The sequence below is a fragment of the Rutilus rutilus genome (assembly GCF_951802725.1).
Source record: "Rutilus rutilus genome assembly, chromosome: 22".
Classification (NCBI taxonomy): Eukaryota; Metazoa; Chordata; class Actinopteri; order Cypriniformes; family Leuciscidae; genus Rutilus; species Rutilus rutilus.
The window spans coordinates 2,201,405-2,216,934 of NC_140227.1; the positions used below are offsets into that span (position 1 = coordinate 2,201,405).

Sequence of the window (15,530 nt, forward strand, 5' to 3'; positions counted from 1 at the left end):
AGATGCTTCTCAAACTACCACTAAACAGTGAACTGTGTGTCTGCAATATTTACAAACGCCAATAAGATAATGAATGTAAAATGAAATACCACAACAAATGTCCACTCACTGTATTTCCAGCTGAGAGACTCTCGGTGACACACGGGTTTAGTGGGACACTTTCGCCGTGTGTCCGAAGACACTTGCACAGAGAATTCACTCTTTCATGTTTATGAACAGAATTCTTGTGTCTTTACAGGGTTTAACGGGTCCAATCGGTCCTCCAGGTCCTGGGGGACCCAACGGTGAAAAGGTACTAAAGTTACCTGTTTGTTATTAGTTCATTTCTTTGTTGAATGTCTAATATTAACCACTGCATCGCACATTAATTCATAATTGAGCCTGATCCTTTGCTCATTCATTCCTCAGGGAGAATCTGGACCCATGGGACCGTCTGGAGCTGCTGGTACTCGCGGTGTTCCTGTGAGTCTCTCACAAACTATATCAGTCTTCAGGAACCTGTGCTCATATTAGTGTCATTTATCGACTTTACATGCATTTTACATCTACATCAACATATTTTTGCACTTGTGATCTTCTATTGTTTAGAAATGACATGAAACTTCATCCTGGTCTGACTTCTTCATACCTCGTGTAGTGACATGATGTGACATGCAGTAGTGGGCAAGAGTGATGTCCGGAGGGGATATTTGTTTTTAATGACCGTAAAAGTTTGATTAAACCATCAAAACAGAATGAAAATATTTTATATATGAGGGAAGAACAAAACACTAAAATTGGTATTTATATGACAAAATGATCCCAAAAAAATCTAAAGGAATTATTTTTACTATGCAAAAATATAAAATGCATAGAAAATCAGGAAAAGGTATACATTGACTACAACATAATCAGTTATTAATATTTCGTTGGTTCTCTCTTGTTTATGCATCCTAATTTCTTTGTATGACAGCCTGGGCAAAAATTATGTCACACAATTTGGCATGTTTCATTGCATTATTATCACAAATAAAACAGTTGAATCCAAGCACAACGATGCAATATGCTTACATATTTACACTGTTAATAATATTTAAATAAAGGGTGAAGATGCCAGTTTTCTAGGCCAGACATCACTTTTGCACCCTGACCCTGTATGCCAGATCTTCTCATCCTGATAATTTGGATCTTCGAACACATTTTGGGATTAAAATCTGGCTAAGTTCTTGTGTTCACTGGAAAGGGCGGATGTTTCAACTGTGATCAATGCAATGCAGCGATTGGCTGGCAGCGAGACAGCAAAATAATGACATAATACAGTTAGATAACAACATCATATCAACACACACATATAGATGGACAGATGAATGGATGAAATCATTAAATTTAGATAATTTAGTAATCCATGTACAAAGGTTATATATAGATGCTTTATACATATCGCGTCAAAGGAAAAGAACATAACGCGAACAAGCTGTACAGACTAAAACACGGATCTGTTTCAGCTGATGGAATGGCATCATTAGTGTACATACAGTATAAGAATGAACAAGTACACATATACTAAAACTGAGGCTTTATCTTTGACAGGGTGACAGAGGAGAGACCGGTCCTCATGGTCCTGCTGGTTTCGCTGGTCCACCTGTAAGTACAGCAATATAATCTTAATAGCTGCTGTTTTTGATTTATTTCTCATACATTACCATCAAACTACTGGAATAGCTGTTTCTCAGTGCACAAATAAACATTTCTTTGACCTTGAGGTTACCCAACTAAAAGTGAAACTCATTTTCTCATTTTTGCAGAAAATAAAATGAAGTTGGAAAGTCAATGCTTATAATTGCTTGATTGTATATTTATTTGATAAAGTAAGCACTGATATGACAGTATTCAGTATAAGAGAAGGCAGATGAGTGTCCTGTCAAATCAGAAATGACGTAATTACATCAGCTCATTACCCAGAACATAGTTTATATGATTTCTGCTTCTGCTTTCTGTTTGTCTGTTGTCTCTACATCCATACCGGTATGTTGTGTGAAGTATGTCATATTAGACGTTTAAAACTGTTACTGCAGCCGTATGGCAGTTTTGTAGCATGAATATAGATGCGAGAGGACTGTACTTGAGCAGTTAAAGCTTTAATTCCTTCTAAAAGATCTGAAGTGGTCAAGCTGATTCACGAGCTGGAGCTGTGAGAAGGTTTGACAATGAATCTGTCTGTAAATCAGTGTTTGTTCAGCATTGTGGCTCTTATTGAGACATATTTAAAGAAATGTAGCGGAGGAACAATAAATCAGTTTTATTAAAATTCTAAATCAAGAACTGTAGTTCATTAAGAAATGAATAGACCTGATTTTAATAAAACATAATCAGGAACATTTCAAAGTAATATTATAAATGATGAATTAACAGTTCATTATTATTAAAGAGGTTTTGATGTTGTTGTTTCTCTACTAGAACAGGTTTTCCTGTTTGAATGTTGATTATTTCCTCATATTCTCCATTGTTGCGGCTCCTCTCTTCCCAGTCTGTCAGTAACGCTCTGTTTAGTTCCTGTATCTATGAAGCCCCTCCTTCTGAAAAGCACACTGCGCTCTGATTGGTCGGCTGGAGCAGTGTGTTGTGATTGGTCGAGCGCTTCGAGTGTGTTTGGGAAATGTCCCGCCCCTTACCATAACCACCAGTTTAACACACTACTAACTAACTCAACCAGGCCCCGCCCCTTTATTCTGCGTATGAATTATTATAATGAGGAATATTGTGACGTGATCGTTCCCGGAAGAAACTCAAGATGACAATGGAGGCGTTTCAGGAGTTCAGGAACACTGACTCTGATATAGAGAAGAACTGGAGCTTCTTCATGATCACACAGCAACATTACACACTAAACACAGAAACATGGAAACATCTATCAACATGGAAACAAGCATGATAGGTGCTCTTTAATATTGCCATTGATTGTTAAATGTGTTATTTGGTGTGTTAGGGTGCAGATGGACAGCCTGGGCTTAAAGGAGAGCAGGGTGAAGGTGGACAGAAGGGTGATGCTGGTGCCCCGGGCCCTCAGGGGCCCTCTGGATCTCCAGGTCCTCAGGTAACATAGGCCAATTTCATTTGCTTTACTGCAGTTCTGTTGTTCGATAGTATTTCTATTTCAATACTATATTTCAATTCGACCATTTTCAAAAGATGTCTAAAGACACATCTTTTTCGTCAGCACCTGACCAATTAATACTAGCACTTACCTTTTCTATTCTATACTATTTGTTTTGTTTTTCTGATTTAAAAAAAATAACATGCTATGTGAGCTGTGCTAGACTAACTAGACTTACAGCGTTCGTAAACTGTTGTCTTCTTGTTGGTCTGATTGCTTCTATTGTTCTCATTTGTAAGTCGCTTTGGATTAAAGCGTCTGCTAAATGATTAAATGTAAATGTACATTTCTTCATGTTGTTTATTCCTGCTTTGGTTATAGGGACCCACTGGTGTGTCTGGACCGAAAGGGGCTCGTGGTGCTCAAGGACCTCCTGTAAGTGCAAACCAAAGGGTGTTCTTTGTGAATGTAGATCATGAATCTAATTTTTTTTAATGATTTTTGCAGGGTGCCACCGGTTTCCCTGGAGCCGCCGGTAGAGTCGGACCTCCTGGACCCAATGTAAGTAAATCAATGGACCTGTTCACTATGGCATAAAAATAGTAGCGTTTTCTCATCCAGACTAGCGTTTTCAAGCGTTTCAGTGCGGATGAGAAACCTTTGAAAAACGCCTGAAAACGCTAATTCCCCCTTTACAGCGTGTGTGTAAACCCTCACTAAAGCTCACTGAGACCATACAGACGGAGAAATAAATAATAAAGTTATCGCTCAATTCTTCTGACAGGATCAGTTTATTGAGCAGAATATCTCCTCATTCCCTGATGGTCCAGGTCGCTCTCACTCACTATTATATGTTTGGTCTAAAACACTAAAACTGCTCATGTTTCACCGCAGGACAGCAGATGTGAGTGTATTCTGTCATCTGTGCAGGACTGTGATATGAAGAGTGTGTGAAGTCACATATTTCAGCAACAGTGTGAGAGTGAATAGCAGATAACAGCCACAATACCGCTATAAACATCAATATCTATTGGTACAATATGTGTCACATGACTAAACTTACGCCATCGGTTTCACAGTCCACACTACAACACGAAAACGGCGTTTTCAAATTGATCCACTTTGGAGAGCGCTCAAAAAAGTTTTGTTTTCATTAATAAAATCGCCGTCTCAGTGTGAACGGAAGGCCAAAACGGAGAGAAAAATATACGTTTTCAAACGAAACTGCAGGGTTCGAATTACGGGGGAGCTAAGGGGAGCTCGGCTCCCCTGAAAAGGACCTGGGCTCCCCTGAAAGCCTACTTTGAGACATTTAGGGGGAGCTCTAAAACACTGTCCATTTTTTTGTGTCGCATATAGATTTTGATTTTCTGTACATTTTTTTGTACATTCTGTACAAGGGAAAACTCCTTTTCTCGAGAATATTGAAGCCTTTATTTTAAAACGTATTGCAGCAGCGTAGGCGAGTGCATCAGAGCTCGATCCAATAAGAGCGCTTGGCGACCTGCCAGACTCTGCGCGCCAAATAGAAGAGTATAAATACAGAGAAAACTCGCCATATGACAGATCTAATCGACTGAAGCGAAAACACCTGACGTGAGAGAAATAGCACGGCAAGGCAACGCAGTACTCGTTCCCTTATCTCCGAGGTAAGGGAACCGAGGTTACGTAAGTAACCAAGTACGTTCTGTACTGTTTACTGTAAAACTATTGTTTTAAATGCCCGAACATGCACCAAAAGCGTTAAAATCAGTCAGGGAGGATCGGAAAATAGGGCTCCCCCGAAAGCCACTTTGTAATTCGAACCCTGCGAAACCGTATTAGTGTGGACGAGGCCTTGATTAGTGTAATCGATGTTCTGACAAGCATGCATCAGCACAAACTATCAATGGTCAAGCTGAAGCCTCTCTGTCCATCATGTCCCCCAGTGTGTTTACTAACAGTTTCTTCATGAGAACATGTTAAAGGTTGCTCTACTAAAACGTAAAAATACCATATGTTTGCAGATATTTAGGAAACATGCTAAGTTCACATACTCGTTTCTCTGAAAAACACTTCTACAGCGAGATATTTTATCTGTCGTTCAAGTCAGTCGTTTTTTTTTTTTTTTTGTCTGTGAGACTCCGCCCACTGCCAGTTCACCCAATAGTATTGCGACACCCCGGGATGCCAGTTGGCGGGAAACACAGAGAACAAACTGGGTCAGAGATTGCAGATTCCACACAACCTAAAAAGCCTCGATATCCATCTAAAAATCTCTATGAACGAGAGCATATTAAAACACAGATAACTCATTAACTTTAGCCCTATTCGGACGGGACTAGTTTAACATGGAGAGGTGGGGTAAAGTAATTATTACCAGAGCTTCTCTGTGATTTTAGCTCCGTCCGAATCATCACGGACAATGTCAGTAAAGATTACGGCGACTGTTACCTTCAGTGAAAAGGTCCGGAATAATGACCTCAGGTGATACTAATCCCGTGCGAATAGACCCGCTGTAAATATGTACGTAAATATTTCATCATTTCCTGTTTAAAAGTAGTTTTCCGTGGTTTTTCAAGTATGGAGGCGCTTGATAAAGCATCAGTTGCGTTCTAGTCGCTGGGACGAGTCTGTAGCAGAACTCTAGCGTTTTACACACACCATTCAGATCAGAAAGAAGATCGACAGCACTTGTTAACGCATCTTTTAGCGTTAGGTAAATGCCTATTACCAACACAATCCAATCTGAAGTTAATTAATACATCGTTCGACCGGACATAACTGTTTTATATATATATAAATATAGGTTATATGTGTTTGCGCAATCAACAACAATCTCTGATACTTTTCATTTGAACTGCAGTACCTATTTCTACCACTAGCTGTCATTCTTACAGACTGCACCTTTAATGTCCGTTCTCAGGGTAACCCGGGTCCCTCTGGTCCTGCTGGTCCTCCTGGTAAAGATGGTCCGAAGGGTGTTCGTGGAGACGGCGGTCCTCCTGGAAGACCCGGAGACGCTGGGTTACGTGGATCGGCTGGTCCTCCTGGTGAGAAGGGAGATCCTGGAGAAGACGGTCCTCACGTATGTAGCTTTACTGGATCTCATTAAACGTGGCTGTTTTTCTCAACTTTGACCTCAGTAATAACTCACACATGACTGCAACCTGACATTATAAACTTGTACTTGACAAGCTTGACAAGCTCCTGTGCGTCAAACACACTAATAAATCAAGAGAAACCATACAGAGAGTGCAGTCAAACCCAAAGTCATTAAGACACCTTCAACATTTCTCACATTATCACAGTTTATTCGCTATAGTTTAGAAAATGGTACTAAAATATGAGAAAAACTCAGAGTTATCAAATCAAATCATGTTAAATTTAACTACACAATTAGATAATACCAGTTTAGCTCAACCAATCACCAAGCAATGCTTCATTGTGTTCAGTCTGTGGTGTAAAAAGGTCACATTAGCAATTAAAGAAAACACACTTCAGCAAAACATGATCAGCTCAAAGTGTCTGAATCATTTTTGGTCCCAAATGTTTATAAATGTCACTGGTAGTCACTGTATGAAGAATATTTGTGTATACTATGTCACAGTTTGCTTTATTTCACTCTCATCACTTACATAAATGAACTATAGTGTCCTGCACACACTAGTAAAAAAATATCCAAAATGATATCTGGTGTCTGAATAATTTTTGGTTTGACTGTATATTCCCAGTTTTAGGTTTGATAGTTTTTTTCCCCCCCAAATATATTTATTGGCATTTGCTTGAACATTAAAACAATAAAATAAAACAAAATAATGAATCAATATAAAACAAAATAATAATAAACACATTCCAGGAAATCTAGAACAAGACTAAAACATCAAATAAAATTAGAAATATAAATTTTGATACAGTTCACAGCCTCTGAATGTGAGGTGCGATGTATGATTGTGTGTTTCTGTCCCGTTCCAGGGTCCGGATGGGCCGGCAGGTCCTCAGGGTTTGGCTGGTCAGCGTGGGATTGTTGGACTCCCGGGACAGCGTGGAGAAAGAGGTTTCCCTGGCCTTCCTGGACCCTCTGTGAGTCCCACAGAAACACACTGACATTTACTGCCCTAATGATGAAAATACATCAACATTTATGATGGAAAAGTGACAGGGGAATCCGTGTCAGTCATCGGCTTTTTATCAGATTTTCCTTTCAGGTGGACTTTATGTGATCATACTTTGCCAGCTGTTGAGTTTCCAGTGAAAATGACAAACTGACAATAGGACCAGAATGCTTTTCATGTTTGATGATCAGCCCATGCCTTTTACATGAATGCATTATAAAACCCACAGCTGCAAGATATGGACGCACTTTTTCTGCCAAAAAATGTCAATGGCAGGGAAGCATTCCGCCATAAATAATGAAAAATTCCGCAGTGGCGGGGAAAGAATTAATAAATATCAAAGGACAAATGTTATATGGGCAAATGCAAAGCTAACATTGGTAAAAGTAACTAAATGGCATTCATGAATGCCCATCACAGGGTGAGCCTGGGAAACAAGGAGCTCCTGGTGGATCTGGAGACCGCGGGCCGCCTGGACCTGTGGGATCACCGGGACTGACCGGAGCCGCTGGAGAACCCGGGAGAGAGGTACGGTACAACCCTTAAAATCAACCAGTCAAATAAACAACCCTGATGATTTCCTCCGACACCACCATTAAAATCAACCAGTCAAATAAACCAGGGAAAATATGCAAACTTTTTGGGATCTCACACATTTTTCAGATGAAGAGGCTAATATAATTTTATCTACACAATATTTCAACGACTTTGATTTAGTAAAGACGGTAGCAGATTTGAATGTAAAAACTGAGTTATGCTTCAGTCTCTGATCTTATTGATCCGTTTCTGAAATTAGAAACCAACAGAAAGAGTTACATGATAATTTGAGACATGACCAACAATAGCAGTTATTTTACACCAGATCAAGTGGCCCAGTTCTGAATGTACCGTTTGCATCATCTACAGTTGCTGCCACAGCGGGTTTATTTATTTATTTATTTATATTGCACTTTATACAGTACAAAAGCAGCTGGATCAGCCCACATCTGGATCCCACTCGAATGCCCACTGTCAAAATCCTTACAATAAATCTTTAATACAATGAAGTCCTTTAAAACCCCAATCCATTTTTTGATCTTATCGTGAATAATTCGTCTATGCATATATAATTTCGCTCAGTTTTTGGACCTTGTAATCTTTAATCAAACCTGTATGTAAGGCCATGCTGCACTTCAGCCAATCACATTCAGATCGGCCTCCATTCTGTGCTCACAATGCTCACTTTCACAACCGACAACCGACTGGAGTAAATCTGCTGTACTTTTTGTTCAGAGGCACTTCAAAAGAGTCCGCACACTCCACAAAAGACGAAAGATGTCAAAAAGCGAGATAAAGTCAAGTGCTTTTACTGAGAAAAAAGGCAAACGTTTCGGTCACATGCGACCTTTCTCAATGCCAAACTTACAATGCTAAAGTGCAGGAGCCATTTTAACTATTGAAGTCACATGGTTACATAGATCACATGATCAAGCCAAGACCAATTAATGATCCAGACATAGTGTTGGACAGCATGCTATGAGAAGGAAGAAGAAATTTTTTTTTTTTTTTTTTGTTCAAAAATGTGAAACCTAATGCAGGGATTGCTAAGCCAGGCGTTCGTAGGCGTTCAGCAACCAAAAGCTGCATAGTGATCCCCAACTGCACTGCCTCTTGCATGTCCACACATCCCTTCTCCAACATTCAAGATTTGCTCAAGGGCAGAAAATGCATTGTAATCTCTCCCCTGCTATGATGTATTAAGTATTGATGCATTTAAATATGTCTGACAAACAAGCCAACCTTCGCTCTTGTGCTGTGCCAGTGGGGATTGAACATTTGACAGAAAAACCTTTCTCACAATAGAAGAACTCACAGCTAGTGGACTTGGTGCGCAAAAGCGACTGTTTTGTAATGCGCTCCCAATTCTTCACATAAAATGTGGAAAAAATACCATTAAGAGCCAGTTTTCACGTGATTGACAGCCCTGTGCTGCAGTTCTTTGGATGTTTTGCCCTCCAGGGGCCGGTTTCACAAAGATAGACTTTGACTATGGCTTAGATATAGTAGATAGTCAGACTTCAGACATCTAAATCAGACCGTTACACAAAGCACTTAAGACTCTATCTTAAGTAGGACTACACTGCAATGCATTCTGGGTAAAATAAGACACTTTTCAAAACAAAAAACATGGCGGATCGAGTAAGCGCATTTACCCCAGCGGAAAATATGTGTTTGTTGGAGGAGTTATAACAGTTACAAGGACATTTTACTTGGGAAATTTAGCGGAGAATGTAGTAACAAGCAGAAATGTTTAAATTATGAGCCATTTCCCCTTTTCTTTTGGCTGTTTGTAATGTAACTGATTGTTACTGCTGGTTGCCAAGGTAACATAGAGTCTTAGACCTAAGTTAGCCTGGGGGTAAGAGGTGTCTAATTTATTTGGTCAGTCTTTATTTTTGTGAAACAGTCTATCTTGTATTAGACTAGTCTATGAGCAAATTTTAGACTAGTCTAACACTATAGACCGGTCTAAAATAGCTTTGTGAAACCGGCCCCTGGTCTTCGTGCTGGTCACATGACTGAAAAATATGAATGCTTTTAAGGAGGTTAATCAATTTCCCAACATTGTCAAGGACATGCTGAAGATCATGTGGCATCTTTTGCCAGTCAGGGCTTGTCTATGCATTGTACAGTAGATCCACATGGATCTCGGAGCATCCTCTATAACCGTCATTGATTTCGTATCATCACTGAATTTTCCCAGTTTATATTGTACTCTCTCACAGATTTGTTCAGTTTATTGAAGATTCTTTACTGAAAGAAAACAACAAATTGAGATTAGGCAAATGCATTGATTTGTATTGATAGCATAAACAATACACACTGTGCAAGAGCTCACGATGAGTTTAATATTATATATTGTTTTTCAGGGCAACCCTGGATCTGATGGTCCTCCAGGCCGAGATGGTTCTGCAGGAATAAAGGTGTGAGATATAGTGTTCGTGCATCACTGAGTGTTTTCCGGTGTGCGTTGCGCTCTCTGACTGGCTGTGGATGTTCTGTTCAGGGTGACCGAGGTGACACTGGTCCAGCTGGCGCTCCCGGTGCTCCGGGCGGTTCTGGGGCTCCTGGTCCGGTCGGACCCACTGGGAAACAGGGAGACCGAGGAGAGGCTGTAAGTACAGATTCCTAGAGCTCTGTTATTTGTGTTGAAGAAATGACCAAACATTAGCTTATTAGTCTGGAACATTGTGTCGAGAAAAGGCTTTGTTTTATTGAAGAGTACACTTCAAAGGATTGGCTGATATCATCTGATACGTACAAAATTAGCACTGAAATAGTTTTTTTGTACCAACAATGTAGGCTAATACATAACAGGGTGGAATTTTGTTAAATGTTCTCAGCTTGAAATTAATAAAATAATTCATTTTTTTATTTTTTTTTATATATCACTTGATTAAACCAGTTAACAGGCTAGAATTTTCTAAGCCAAATTAGCCATAAATCAGTGATTTTGTGTACTAGTTTAAGGGTCGACCTTGAGATTCTGTTCAGCACCGATACCCATGTATTTTCTCTCAACTCAGTGGAATGTGTATGAGTGGCTTTAATGCACTATAAACGCTATAAAACATAAATCAAAATGAGTCTTGAGACATTCCAAGCTTTCTTATTTGAATTTCCCTTTAAATGTGATGTTGCATCAGGAAAGTTGTATAGCTGGATGTGATAATGTATTGAAGTCCCCCTGTAGTCAATCATTTTATCTCTGAAAACTCATCTTTGATCACCAAAATTACATATTTAAGCGTTTTTCCCTTTAGAAAAATTTCTTCATGCCTTAAAATATCTTGAATGTAACTCGACACCCTTGCCTTATTTAGTATACGTGGTTCTATGAATATGCAAATGAGCCCCGCCTCCACTCACTCAGCTCAGAGATCCACTGGTTGACAATCACACGTTGATCTGATTGGTTACAAGGTAGTTTGTGACGTCAGAAACACCAGCGATTTCAAAGCGTGTTTTTGAGACTGTCTTTGGTTCACTGCAGTTTTAAGGAGAGAATACTCAGCAATGGTGTCGACTTATGAATTTACACATGGTTTGTCTTAAAGCATATTAAACACACCACATAGACATATAAACAACATTAAAAGCTGGACTTTCACCACAGGGGGACTTTAAAGCTGCCATTAATACATACTGTAAGGCTGTAAAGCATAGGTCTTGCACTGTCCAGTGTAGTGCTGGAAAATAATAAGGGAAAAAAAGGATTTATGACTTTAAAAAGATGATTTTAAGCCAAAAGATGAAGATGCTTGACACACTAATTACATTTAACTGCAGGGACCTAAAGGACCTTCTGGACCTCCGGGGCCCGCTGGAGCTCGGGGAATGCCTGTATGTACTTTTCTTGTCACACGTTAATAACACTTTGGACTTTTCCTTGCTTTATGTATTTTGCGCCAGTTATAAAAATTCAAGTGCTGAAACTCAACTTCTGCTTTCAGGAGGCAATGTGTCAATGTATGCATAAAATTCAATGTAGAATTAATGTGCGGTTGCAATGCCCATGTCCATTACTCACAGGGACCACAAGGACCGCGTGGAGATAAGGGAGAAGGCGGAGATTCAGGTGAGAGAGGACAGAAAGGACACAGAGGTTTCACCGGTCTTCAGGGTCTGCCTGGGCCTCCTGTAAGTTGATATTTATTTGTGACATGTGAACTAAAGCATTCTGCATACAAATACTGTGATAAGATGTGATACGATAACTCAAAGACATCTGTACAATCCACACACAGGGTCAACCTGGTGACCAAGGTGCTTCTGGACCTTCTGGACCCGGTGGAGCAAGAGTATGTACCCAGGAACAAATATATATGGGAATATACTGCAAAATAGATACTTTAGCACCCAGGAACCCTTACGGAACAAAAATATATGGGAATATACTGCAAAATAGATACTTTAGCACCCAGGAACCCTTACGGAACAAAAATATATGGGAATATACTGCAAAATAGATACTTTAGCACCCAGGAACCCTTACGGAACAAATATATATGGGAATATACTGCAAAATAGATACTTTAGCACCCAGGAACCCTTACGGAACAAATATATATGGGAATATACTGCAAAATAGATACTTTAGCACCCAGGAACCCTTACGGAACAAAAATATATGGGAATATACTGCAAAATACATACTTTAGTACATGCAGGTGTGCTAGTGCTTATGTTAACTAGCTTGAAAATATGAAACATTTATAATGTAAATGATTAAAAAATATATTACATTTATATATTTCTTTATATATGTGTTTATGCTGCTTGAGTAAATATAACTGCAATATATTACACATGCAGTACCATATCTGATCACGTATACATCTATATATTATGAAGTGTATTACTGAATATCAAATTACATACATTATGATATATTATTAAATATATTGTCACGTATTTTCAATAAATGAAAAGTGGCAATTCCTTATGTTTTATTCAATATATTGTAATATATTAACACAAAATATTATTTTGTATATTTTCAAATATACTGTTAAACCATTTAGTATATTGATCATTCATATATAGGGAAATAAATCTTCTTTTCATAAGGGACTATGCCATGTACCCAGAGTTTAGCTCCAACCTCAAACACACCTGAACCAACGGATCAAGGTCTTGGTCGGAGGAGGTTGGACCTAAACTCTGGAGATCAGCAGGATCAGGATGAGAAACATTTGGACTATGCAAACTGGTGACGCTGTGCTGAGACTCAGACTTTCTGTCTCATTCCAGGGACCGCCAGGCCCTGTTGGTCCAGCTGGAAAAGATGGATCAAATGGTTTGCCTGGACCTATCGGACCCCCCGGACCTCGTGGTCGTTCTGGAGAGACTGGGCCATCCGTGAGTACCAAAGCGAACACTAGATTTATACATTGGTTCCCAACCTTCCTGGAGTATCCAGGAAGTACATCCAACGCTTCACATTTGGGTTGGTCTCTAGTTAAAAACACTTGATTCAACTGATCAGTCACTTAGGAAAGACTAGATATTAGGGGTGTAACGATTCGTTTTAACAACGATTCGATTCGTATCGCGATTCGTGGTTGTCGATACGATTCAAGGACGATATTTGTTCATTTAGAACGATACGATCCAAAACGATTCAGTGACTTGAAATCGATTCAGTGACTTTTTAGCCAAAAATTCTTGAAAGGGAATCAGGTATCAATTAATTATGCGCGCACGCTACGAGTACAGTATAACGATGACAGGACATGAGATTTCGTTTTTCTGAGGTGAGAGACTTTATTTCGTTAAAAGTTATGAAAATAATGATAGAATAATGACACGGACATATAGCCTGACAACATCATCTGACCGCAGATACTGAATCTGGACAACACGTTTTTTTCTAATTTAATACGTAACGACGTTGCATGCTTGTAGTTTATTTTGTGCTTTATATATAGGCTAGTGAAACGATATAAGCCTGCAGCGCGCGCCACCGCATTTGCGCATGCAATTGAAGAGTGCGCGCTACTGCAATATAGCGCCTGAGAGGACAGGAAAGTCAGTTTTTCTGAGGTGAGAGACTTTGCGCTGCTGCTGGCGCGTCATGCATGGCGATCACGTCACAGATAGGCAGACTGAATCGAGTAACGTTTAACGCCTTTATCATTAAAAGTGCTAAGAAAAAAACATCCTTATAAAGTCTGACGTGCTGAAATCCAATGCGTTATTTCATAGTAGGCTATAGGTTTTCAGCGAATCAACGATCAGAATATACTGCAGTGAGAACGTTGTAGGCAGATGTTACAGCTGTGGGCCTTAAATTCCTCTCCTGTAATTAATACGCTGCTGTGGTCTAGTCATCAACAGAAAATGAACGGATTGAGAGGGGAGAAAAATGGATTTTGGCGTGACATTTCTTGCGTGCGCTCTGTGAGATAGATGCTGAAAGCGTGAGTGTCACGCCAGATGCGTGAGAGTTGGCAACCCTGAAAATGTGTGCTGTTGGGAATATTCCAGGACCATGGTTGGGAAATGCTGGTCTTAAAATGCCCCTATTATGCTCTTTTACAGGTATTGGCATCTCTTAAAAATAGGTTTACATTACATTCATCCAAGGTCAAAAAACCACTTTAATTTCCTCATAATCTCCACTGCAGCATCAGCTCTTTTCTCTCAGTGTCTGAAACGCTTCGATCAAGGATTCAGTCTCTCTAAACCCCGCCTCTCTGAGAGCTGCTCTGCTCTGATTGGTCAGATGGCCCAGTCTGTTGTGATTGGGCGGCCATGTCAGAAACCAAAAGCTCATTATCATCATATCATATCATTATCATATCTGATTCTCAGCTCCTGATCCTCAGTGATACGAACAGTAACGATGGCGTCGGTTTTACCGTATCAATCTCTTCAAAGTGGATTTGCTCTGTCAGCAGAAAACAGCGTCTTCTCCACACGAACAACACGAACCAAACTCTTCCAGTCTCAGATAAACTACAGTGTTTGAGGGTCAAAGTAGACGTTGTTCACGGCAGCCAATGAAGAACATAGACCGGGGTTATGCAAATCTGTTACAAACCTACGCAGATTCAGCAGGAAGTGAGACTGAAATTACTGACGACTCGTTTCAGTTCAGAATCACTCCAAAAACTCCATTTATCTGCACTTTGAAACTTTCCAGACCTTTTACATTCACAAACGTCTCTATTACACACCACATGAAAGGGAATATCCAAAAAAACATAATAGGGGCACTTTAAATATTCTGATAAAAAGTCTGCTAATAATTAAAGTCACATAACAGTAAATAAGTGTCTGTAAAATACAATGCTTCTCCAAAGGGCCCGCCTGGAAATCCTGGACCCCCCGGTCTCCCTGGCCCACCGGGACCTGGCATCGACATGTCTGCGTTTGCTGGTCTGTCTCACCCTGAAAAGGGTCCTGATCCCATGTACATGAGGGCAGACCAGGCCGCCGAAGGCAACCATCAGCACGATGCCGAGGTGGATGCCACTCTGAAATCCCTGAACAACCAGGTCGAGGACATTCGTAGCCCGGACGGGACTAAAAAGAGCCCGGCCCGGACCTGCAGAGACCTGAAGCTCTGCCACCCGGACTGGAAGAGCGGTGAGTGAGCGTCAGATTTCTTTCCTCCCATGTGGCACAAATTGGATATGACCCATGAACGTGCAAGCAGGAAAAAAGCGCATGGATTCTGATATTCTCAGATCGGTTTCAGGCCTCATTCATATGTGGAAATAAATCGGGTACGTGCATTTGCGCCTGCCGTGTAATCGGACAGATCGGATATTTCCCTGTCAATGCGAATCGTACGTCATTGAAAAAAGTGACTTTTT

General features: G+C 40.1%; 1 protein-coding gene across 1 annotated transcript in view; it reads left to right on the forward strand.

Annotated features, from left to right (window-relative positions):
• Positions 1-15,530, forward strand: part of col2a1b (collagen, type II, alpha 1b) — a 64,949-nt gene that overhangs the window by 43,194 nt on the left and 6,225 nt on the right. Inside the window, exons 36-51 of the mRNA XM_084394819.1 lie at positions 239-292; positions 409-462; positions 1,570-1,623; positions 2,966-3,073; positions 3,455-3,508; positions 3,581-3,634; positions 5,979-6,140; positions 7,028-7,135; positions 7,588-7,695; positions 10,077-10,130; positions 10,214-10,321; positions 11,497-11,550; positions 11,740-11,847; positions 11,955-12,008; positions 12,961-13,068; positions 15,015-15,300. Of these exons, the coding sequence (XP_084250945.1) occupies positions 239-292; positions 409-462; positions 1,570-1,623; positions 2,966-3,073; positions 3,455-3,508; positions 3,581-3,634; positions 5,979-6,140; positions 7,028-7,135; positions 7,588-7,695; positions 10,077-10,130; positions 10,214-10,321; positions 11,497-11,550; positions 11,740-11,847; positions 11,955-12,008; positions 12,961-13,068; positions 15,015-15,300 (1,528 nt within the window). The remainder of the gene's footprint in view (positions 1-238; positions 293-408; positions 463-1,569; positions 1,624-2,965; positions 3,074-3,454; positions 3,509-3,580; positions 3,635-5,978; positions 6,141-7,027; positions 7,136-7,587; positions 7,696-10,076; positions 10,131-10,213; positions 10,322-11,496; positions 11,551-11,739; positions 11,848-11,954; positions 12,009-12,960; positions 13,069-15,014; positions 15,301-15,530) is intronic.